Consider the following 10412-nt stretch of genomic DNA (forward strand, 5'->3'; position numbering starts at 1 on the left):
TCCAGCTGACATTGTTAGCAGAATCTGTCACGAAGAAAAAGGTGATTTGTTGTCCAGCACTGGAACCACAGTTAGGAGCAACGCTTCAAAGCATTATTGACCAGATCGCAGGTAGCACATCCCCTTCCTTTAGTGACCAGAACTAATGTTTTCATAGATAACCACGTTCTAAACATAAAGGCACAATTAATGGAGCGAGAGATCATTGTTCCTTCACAGAGGTGCAGGGACTGGGACTGCAGGACCTTGGGCCGGAACTGGGGAAAAATCACCCTCTGCTTTCCTTGAACAAAAGTGCTTCTTACGAACAGACAAGGCAACAAAACCAGTGATCATTCAGCTGACACAACAGATTTACAGGCTCATGGTTCATGCTTTGGCAACAGAATCCTAACAAGAGACCAAATTTAATACAAGATAAATACCTTTTCACAGAAATCCTGTCTGCTAGGCAGAAGCAAATAAGCTGAAATGGTGGGTGTCCACTTGTTAAATTGGTATTTCCTAAACAGACTTCCAGAATTAAGGAATTCTATCTAACATGAACGTCACTGACTGTTCCCCTCCCAGACACTGGGGATCCAGCAAATCCACCTCCAGATTTAAAAAGAACCTGGCTAGAAGTTAGTTGTGTTTGATTACGCAATAGGGATGCAGACTCACTAACACTTAGAAAATACAAAAAAAAAAAAAGATCTTTAGTTCAAATTTTCATCTGTATTTACAAGTCTGGGAGAAGATTGTAGGCATGCCTTTCAACCACATATTTCTGTGGGACAGCAAAAAAAAAGTCAAAACTTAAAACATTATCTTTACAAATCCAAGTCTCCGGACACACACTCACATAAGATTCAGAGGTATCCTGGTTAAGAGAGTCAAAACCTCTTTTACACACAATCCCCTAAGAGAGTCAAAACCTCTTTTATACATGATCCCCCAAGAGAGTCACAACCTCTTTTATGCACAATCCCCACTCACTTTGACCACGCCTGAGTGATGACACATTGGAAAACATAAAAAGGCACAAAGCAAAAACTGAAGACACTACAGGACTAATAATCTGTACACCTGTCCCTGGGTATCCTCCTCTCAGATGTGCACCATACATGGGAAGATATTCAAGTGTTTTCAGTCAACAAAAACTAAGCGATTCCACAGGTTTACAAATCTAAAGAAAAGAAAGAAAACCTCAAAGAGGAGAAAACTTGCCAGGGTGCAGTTCCAACTCACACTTCTGACTCAAAGCAGAACTCTGAAGGTAAAAGTCACTTGTGCAATAACAACATGGTGTGTAAACCAGAGTAACCAAGATGACTCTGAGAGCTCAGTGCTGCTATCGTATGCTGTCCAAATAATGCACTTCTGGGTACAGAGTGTTAATAAGGAGAGCCAAGAGATTATTGCCATCTTGAAGACAATGTTCTGGATGCTTGATGAACTGAGAAGCCTGGGAGAGCTGCTCTTGATAATCCATATATTGTTTGTTTGAGGCCATAGATTCAAGAGCATTCAGTGCCTATAGACACAAGGGAAAATTCTGTTAGCTGAGTGTACTTCGGTCCATAACAAACCAGTTCATGAGCCACCATCACACAATTCCACAAGAAGATCCTTATCTACTAGAGAACTTCACGTATTTGGAACAAGACATTGTAAAATACAATCACATAACAGTGTTTCAAGTCAACTCATATTTTTCAAGCTGTTCCCTCCCCAAGATCAACACAAAACTTCCACCAAGGTTTGCCAGGATTCTGCAACCCAAATATTTCAAATATCTACTTCATGAACTCAGGACACAGCTTCTAGGAAATCACAGTGAACTACTAACTGCAACACACTGAGCTATTCACTTCAGGTTGTTCTTATGAACATCTGACTTCCATAAAAGTATTATTTTGCTCCCACTAATTGTATTACAGAGACAATGTGAAGTTAGAAACTGTACACAAGAGAGCCTACGCTGGCAGCACCAGCCAGGGCAAGCGTTGGAGACATGTCTGAACAAGTTTCATTCATTTATCAGAGAAGAGAAACAAGTTGTACCAAGCAAATTGCTTTGGTTTCTAATTAACTCCTTCCTCTTCTCATGCACTTACTGAAACCACAGCATGGTCAGCACACATGCTAAAGAAGGAATGTTTTTTGTCATGGGGCTTTTAACCCCCTGATCTCACATAAACAAACGTTAGCGTGGATGGAGCCCTGCTTTATCACTGGAAAGCAGCACAATCACAGCAGCAGTGCTGTCTCCTGTTTGTTTTAAATTCCTTCTACCTGCTGTGTTCCAAAGGTTCTGAACTTGGAGTGCACAGACCTAGCTTCACCTGCAACTCTTCAGGGTGTAAGATCAGGAACTGATGTCTTCATATTAGTATAGAACTCTGTATAAACCGTTTTACCTAGGAACTCTTTAGGTTAGGGCTCAGACACATAGTCCTGCTACCAGAGTCCAGCAAACTCGCATCATCACCTCTCTTGTAAGTTTCACCCCGCAAGCCAAGCAAGCACACAAAGAGGACATGTCAAGAAGCCAGCAACTGGCACACACTACCTGCTGGGCCTTCTGCGACAGCTTCGGCTCTGACCCCGCTTTCAGTCGGACTTGATTCTCTGCAGGAATCTGCACCAAGAGGAAGGCAGACAAGCTGCGGGTAACCACCCGAAACCTGGCACAGGGAAAAGGACAGAGAGAGGGGATATCAAATTTGGAAGTCCTCAAGAGCAGATAGCCTGGAAGTTCTGTCCCATGAGATCTCTGGTATGAGGAACACAGGTTCTCTAAAGCCTTTACTTTCCCAATGCTTTAGGAAAAAATAAATCACTTTGATATACACATAACAGGATACTGTAATACTAGAGAATAATACACTACCATACGTGTGAAATGTTACATCTGTTCCAAGCTTAGATGAAGCCTTGAGGTCACATCGCAAATACTGCTTCATTTCACAGCCTTTGAAACATTCTTATCACCCCCATCAAAGGATGAGTTGAACAAGACTAAGATTTCAGAGCAATTTCCACAGGATTGCATCCCAGAAGGTCTTTATATACACAAGGTTATGTTTAGGTACTGTGTTTAACCGGTGCTCCACAAACATTTACATGTTTATTGGCATTGTTTCCCCGTGGAACATGATTTCAATACCCAACCACCAAACTTGGTGTCTCTCTTTAGAAGGCAAAGCGAGTAACAAACAAGCACATGCTTCTTTGACACGTTCCCAACACCTCAAGCTTAAGATAGAAAAGGCAACATGCATGTGATCATACAAAATTCTTGGAAGGTCAACTAGAACAGTCTTCTGCAGACCAAGTGGAAGTACCTTCCTCTAACAGCTCCTCTACAACTTCACTGGAGATGGACACTAAGCCGCAATCACATTTCCTTTCCTTTCCCACCTCAAACTTTACAGAGGTTCACACGCACTTCTTAAGCAGATGAAAACACTTGTTAATTTTTTTGTGACTGGCCCACATAACTTTACAGATTTGGGGACAGCATGAATTCAGAACAAGTTTTGACATTGCACTGTGCAGTCTGGATCCAGGCTGCCGCTTTAACACAATGGCTCAAATCGATTAATTTACCGCCCCTTCAGCTCTTACCTGGGTGACAAAGGAGACCGTCTGCCTAGCCCAATAGCACCAAGTATTCCAGAATTCAGTCTCTCCTCAGCCAGCTGACTCTGTCTACCCTGGATTGACAGCAGTGTCCGAATGACAGATTCCATCACAACGGCGTCATCTTGCTCCATCTGAATCAAGGATAACTGCATAGCTTTGTGCCACCAAAGAAACAGCTTTGCCTCTTCCTTTGCCGAGCTTTAGGTAAGATTCAAAGAACAAAATAAAACAAAATAGGTATTTGAAAAAGAGTAAGATCCGTACATTAAAGAATTTTGTATCTCTCTCCACGAGGCCCATGAAGAATTTAGATGGTTAATGACAGCTAATCTCACCATATGAGGACAGCATAACCACACTACCCCACCAGTTATTACACTGTTGTAACTGCTATTGTCACGGACTTCATGCAAGACATCAACTAGCAGGTTTTAAAGGCCTGTAAGAGGACAAAGAATAATGCTTCCTTTTAAGCTTTACAACTGAGAATAAGTGATACTGCAGCCGTAAGTGGATTTAAACTTGTCTCAGACTTGGTATAAAAGGAATTAAGCTGTATCTCTACTCTTTCTTGTCTACTTACCAATAAAACACTTTAGGAAGCACTAGCTGTTGTTTCTGCAACAATTTAGACTTTTAATATGATATTGTAGAAAAGGAAACACTGAAATTTTTGTTGAGCAAAGCACAAAGTGAAGTTCCCCTGTGGTATTTTTAATCTTTCCCAAAACAATTTGCAGTTTAAAAGGCTCAGATTTTCCACACACAGCATCAGCACGAGTGTCCTGCATCAGACTATCCTCACATTACTCCACCCAGTCATTTCCCATCCCTCAGCTTTGATGTTTAGAAAAAGGTTTAACTCGCTGTGTACGGTGGCTTTGCTGTCTCCTTCACACTCCGGCAATCAAATTGCTATGGTACCTACAACAGCGAAAGTACTCTTTGAATTCCAAGGAACAGTGGAAACATTAGTTTTCCTAAAATGTTCTTTCATACAAATATGAACACTATCACCATTAACTGCAGCCTGTCAGCACCTAAAGCAGCCTCTAAGAAAGGTGGGGAAAATCTCTTCAGCAAGGCCTGCTGTGACAAGGCAAGGGGTCATGGTTTAAAAGAGGAGAGAGGGAGATTCAGATGAGAGAGAAGGAAGAAATATTTGACACTGAGAGTGGTGAGCCCCTGGCCCAGGCTGCCCCGAGAGGTGGCAGCAGCCCCATCGCTGGCCCCATGGCAGGTCAGGTTGGCCCTTGGGGCTCTGAGCCCCCTGCGCTGGGTGCAGATGTCCCTGCTCCCTGCAGGAGGTTGGACTGGATGAGCTTGGAAGGTCCGTCCCCACCCAAACCAGTCTGTGATTCTAAAAATATCCACCACATTTGCTAAATCCTGGCAATTTCAGATGCAGTAGTTACATACTTAAAGTACAAAGTACTTTCATTTTAACACCAAAGCTATCCATCCTTTCCCCCTAGAACCCTGTCACCTAGTAAGCTGTTTTACAGTGAGACACATGCCTAACTCTGTGCCACCCACCGGATCTGCTGGAGTCAGCGCTGCTGACAGTCCCCACTGAGCAGCCTGGGATACCAGGCCTCTCAGTGTCACACTGACTATTTAGCACATAACTCATCCCATCTAGTAGACTTTCTGGAAAGCGGAACCCACAGTGATTTAGGGTGTGCTTACAGTATTTTAACCGAGTACAAATCCAGGCTGACACTGAAATCAGGCTACTGACTGAAAACTGACCAAAACTGCACCAGATGTGTTCAAGTACATAACATTCCTCCTGCTGTTTAACCACAACTATTACTGACGGCACCGCGGTTGGACAGACTCCATAGGGGTGGATATACAGACTGACCATCTCATCCAGCAGCCTGGTGAAATTAATCTGATTAACATGGCCACCTAATCCTACCAGCTCTGCAGCTATAGCCTTATTTGAAAGTCAAAGCACACTCAACAGCCTTTAGTTCCATACCTTGGGTACACTTGCTCCAGCCATTTGCTGATGGTTATCAGGGTTCTCATTTCATTGGTAAGAGTTTGGTCAGCGTTCAGGCACTGCAGCAAGTAGACGTACAGGGTCAAGTAGCTTCCTAAAGACAGGCACTCCTGCAAGAATTCTTCCATGGTTAGCTCAGGAACTTGGAGGGAGGCAAGTATGGGGCCCCAGCCTAAATCCTGGTGGTGAGGATAATCTATAGAGAAAACAAAGGGACAGAGCAAAAGGTGTGTGAGAAAGCAGCACTTAGGTTTTACTAAGAACTAGAACTCCTTCACTGTGTTCCCATAAGTTACAGGGTTCGGTTTGGTTTAGCTGTTTTCCAGGTAATCAGTTTGTCCTGCAGCTCTGATGGAGGGAAAAGGAAAACTTCACTATCACAGGGCACCTCCTTGAGGTCAAGGCGAGGTATTTTCCCAGCATTCAATCAGGATTAAATCTGAAAATACTAGCAACAGAATTGTAAGTATTTCCTTCAGGTGTACTGAAATCTGATCACAGAGAATGTGGAAGAAATCACAACGTAATCACAATCCACGAGGACTATGTAAGCAGAAAGAAAAAGATCCACCCAAAAAAGACCCCACACCACAGAACTTCAGAATTTTACCAATGAAGAGTATTTTTTTCTTAAATTAGTCTACAGAATCCTAGAGGAGGGGACAAATACCCGTTTCATTCTCTTGGGATTAATCTTTTCCTAAGAAGTCCTCCCCTTTAGTTGAAAAAATGGCAACTATTACACAAACTGAATCAGTTTTCATAGAGACAGGTATAGTTCTTAGAAAAAATACACAATTAGAGCAGCTGAAAAACCCAAACCATAACAGCTTAATTTTTCTACATCTAGCCCCTACACCACATATCTGTGTGGCAGCTGGAAGCCAACAGGTACAAAGAACAGAGCTCTGATCATGTAAACCAGATTAAAATGCAGTTCCAGCACTGGGCAGCATGAAGCTATAAGGATTCCAGATAATTTGTATGAAAGGTCATCCAAGTCTGATGGAAGGTTTTGAGACAAGCAGCAGCAGAAGACAGGCTCCCACCTTCATTGAAGTAAGCGGTGATACAGGCTTCTGTCGTCTCTGCCATGTGTCGCACGGAGGCCAGGCTTTGACACGCCGCTGTGAGAAGGGGCATTGCCAGCAGCCCGTGCACTTTGCTGTCAATCCACTTCCGTAAGCTCCCCCGCAGCGACTCAGCTGTCGTAACGCTGGAATTGTTCATCATCATCAGCGTTTCTGTAAAGAGACTGCTGAGGGCCATATGACGTGTTTGCAGATCCATATCTGAAAGTGAGGAATGAGAGAACCATTTCAGTAGTAAACAGACACTGGAATCCAAGTTCAGCTTCACCACTGAACCTCCTGCAGGTACTGGGCAAAGCCTCTTGCTCATTTCTCACCTCAAGTGATAGGATGGTTTGGATCAGAACAGACCCTAGAGACTGCCTAGTTCCCTATCTGTACTTATGAAACTGTACTTGTCATCCCCTTCCAGTCTCTTCCCTTGATGAGATAGTGAACTATTCATTAAACAGAGAGGAGGGACAGCTGGTAAGACCACACAGACAAGTACACTGGATCCCATCTTCCACCCAAGGGTCTTTTACCATGACTACAGTGCAAATAAAGTGAATCATAAAGCACATTTACAACCCCCAAGAAAAGTCAGGTATTAAAACACAGTTTAAAGCCCAGCCTAAACTGCAACAACCAAGACCTTATATTAATCAATTTGAAACATGACTGAGATGAGCCCTGAAATGTTGCAATCCCCTCATGCATTTCCAGGATTCTAGATTTCCTGCTAATACCAGTGCTCAGCCCCAGAGTACCTTTTTGAAACCACTGCCTGGCATGGCCTGAACATGCTATCACAGGCCACCTGTAACACAACCCTCAAAGCACAAACACTTCCTGCTCTTGGCTCTTAAAAGGCTAAGTACAGAGTAGACCTTTGCACATATTGATGAAAAAAGCCACTGCTGTTATAAAAAAAAATTTTCAAGCAACATCAGGAAAGAAACATTTCAACTGGTTATGGAGAAAAGTTGTGCACAAAGAGGAATTAATAACTGGAAAATATTGTCTGAAGAGTTTGAGACCGCCCCACTTTCAGATATTTGGAAGCTCAGTAGACAAGAGCCTGAATAACCTGATTTAACTTTGAAACTAGTTCTGGCTTGAGGAGGAGGTTGGACTACAGGTCTCCAGAGGTCCTGTCCAAACTACAGTACTCTGTATCATCTATCTACTGAGGAAAAAAAAAAGAAAAGCCTCAAAAGTCATCTGTCACAGCAGAGCTCTCCAGTAAGGTAAACGTCTTATCACAGACCAAAGGAGAACAACAATGCCAGGAGGTTACCTGACTTACCCAAGGTCACAACCAGTTTTACAGCCAAGTCCACTTCAGAGGCTACAGACCACTGAGAAGGACCACAACCAGACACCTGACAAAAGGGCCCACCAGAGCCTCTGGGACAAATCCTCACACAGTACCCATGCAAAGAGCTTTCTCCTCTCCAGCTGTTGTCAACAGAATGTGCTGCCCTCTCCCAAAAAGCTCCACCAGACCCCACACGCACCTCAGAGAAGCTTTATCTGATACACGCCACCACTTTCCTGCCACTCTGCATCAGTGATCCTCCTGCCCTCCTCTTCAGCACTTTAACACATGCAAGCATCCACAGGGGTTCATGAAGCAGAGCTGCTTCTCTTACACTGGAGCTCCTGTCTCCAAAAGTTCTCTGCTATGAGGAGTGCCAGCAGCAACAGCAGGTCTTTGCTTCCCTTCCAGTCACAGAGTTTGACTATGGGGCTGTCCTACAGAGCACCCCAGTAGCAAAACAAGTCCTGAGAGACAGTTACCACTCTCACAGATTTTCAGACATTTTCTGTTCACTCTTGCCAGCACACCTGTATGGGTCACAGACAGGGCAAGACACGACTCCTGACAAGTATTTCTGTGTAGTACAGTGAGATGACTGATTTCACTTAAAGTTCTGGCAGTAAAAATGAGATCGATATAAATGCTGTTGGTATAGTCACACCAAACTACTAGCATACATCAATGTAACTCCTCTACTTCAACACAGTCAGTTTTCCCAATTGCACAACAGTTTAGAACCCTTTCTGAGAATCCAATCCCTTCCTTTTTTAAAAGAGGCACATGTCAAATAAAAAAGATTTAAAAAAAGACAAAGAAAAGAATCCCTGAAGCTCTTGTATGTTGGTCAGTTTTACTTGCAACACAACCTCTGTTTATAAGGCTGGTCCTGTCATTCTTGACAGCTCTTCGGTATCATGTTCAAATTTTGTTCTGTGCTAATATATTACCCATACATACATACACACATCACCAAAGCCACATGCCCTGCTGCCCTTAAGGGAGACATTACAGTAATGCAAGTAACAACATAGTTCAGATGTTCAACAACCCATGCAGTGCAATAAGGGATCTCGACAGCTTTAAAGTAGTTTGCCACTTCTTTAACACAAACCTGGAGGATTAAAGATGACTACATCATCTAGCAACTTGGACATTTCTTGTTCCAACACTGCAAGAGTAATCTTTCCGCTTTGCTCTAAGGTGCTGAGGAACTGAACCACCTGGTGAATGTATGCTTGGCACTTCAGTGTGGCATCCTGTTAAACAAAATAAAAATCAATTAGAAGAAAAGTCATGCCCAGAACTCTTTCCACACTCCATAACACAGAAAAGCAGAGCACTGTGAATGACAAAAACAGCTCAGAGACACTGCAAAACGAGTTCAACTTACAAGGTGGATGTGACTATCTGAAGATGCACCAAAGCCTGCTGAGATTTTCAGGAGCTTCACTATCAGTTCAGCTCCAGGATCCTTAGCAAGGATAACAGAGGGAGGGTAGTGACTGTTGCAGTAGCTGATGATGTTTTGGTAAGATGAAATGCCCACGAGCTGCCAAGGAAGGGAGCTGGTCTGTCCAAGAAGATTTATGAGTGGCGATTCCTGAAGATTTAAAGACACCAATGTAAGCTCCACCTTCTTCATGGTTTCAAATTATAATAATCATAAGAATCATAATAATCAATATTGGAAGGAAGACCCGACTCCAAAACTGCAAGGAGACAAATCAGAAACCTCACTGAAACAGATGACCAGTTGGAGTCTAGCTGAAAACCATCAGAGTCCATCCTTCAGCTACCACCATCCTCCTCTCATGGGTTTGTATGCATCTGCAACACAAAAGGGGCTCCCTGGCCACTGAAAAGCACCAGATTCCCTGCATGTTATACAGTGAACAAATATCGGAATTGTGCTGACACTCAACACAAGCTAAAGACCAGAACTAACCCAAATTAGACTACATCAACAAGAACACCACAGTGGTACATCAGGTACTTCAAGTTGTTCGGCCACTGAAACTCAGGGCTGAGAAAATTTCAGATTTAGGTCAAGGTGTCACAGGAGTGTCCTGTGAGGTAAAAAATGAGGGATGGCATCTCAGGCTGAACAAATTGCTGGAGGCTAGGAGGGAATTCCTGTGGATGACTCACACAACGCACAAACAGGTATCTTCTGAAGATTGACAAGCTTCTGATAAGGAAATACATTCAGGTCAAAGCACGTGAACTCCAGTAATTTTCCTAAACCAGAATACAATGCTGATCAAAGGCTGCTGGTGACATCCTGACACAGCATCTCATGCCTCAGAGGAAATGGAAAATGGAAGATGATGCAAATGTGAAATAGGACTTCTTGAAGATTACCCGGTCCCTCTGGAAA

The 10412-nt window shown here is 43.3% G+C and overlaps 1 protein-coding gene across 1 annotated transcript in view; it reads right to left on the reverse strand.

Moving 5' to 3' along the window:
• Positions 1–1315: 1315 nt before the first annotated feature.
• EPG5 (ectopic P-granules autophagy protein 5 homolog (C. elegans)) overlaps positions 1316–10412 on the reverse strand; it is a gene marked incomplete at its 5' end in the record, with an annotated part of 52805 nt that continues 43708 nt past the window's right edge. Inside the window, 7 exons of the mRNA XM_010140225.1 lie at positions 1316–1516; positions 2555–2669; positions 3613–3828; positions 5618–5837; positions 6691–6933; positions 9147–9291; positions 9426–9635. Coding sequence (XP_010138527.1) covers positions 1334–1516; positions 2555–2669; positions 3613–3828; positions 5618–5837; positions 6691–6933; positions 9147–9291; positions 9426–9635 — 1332 coding nt within the window. The remainder of the gene's footprint in view (positions 1517–2554; positions 2670–3612; positions 3829–5617; positions 5838–6690; positions 6934–9146; positions 9292–9425; positions 9636–10412) is intronic.

This window comes from Buceros rhinoceros, unplaced genomic scaffold, assembly GCF_000710305.1.
Source record: "Buceros rhinoceros silvestris isolate BGI_N320 unplaced genomic scaffold, ASM71030v1 scaffold15157, whole genome shotgun sequence".
NCBI lineage: Eukaryota > Metazoa > Chordata > Aves > Bucerotiformes > Bucerotidae > Buceros > Buceros rhinoceros.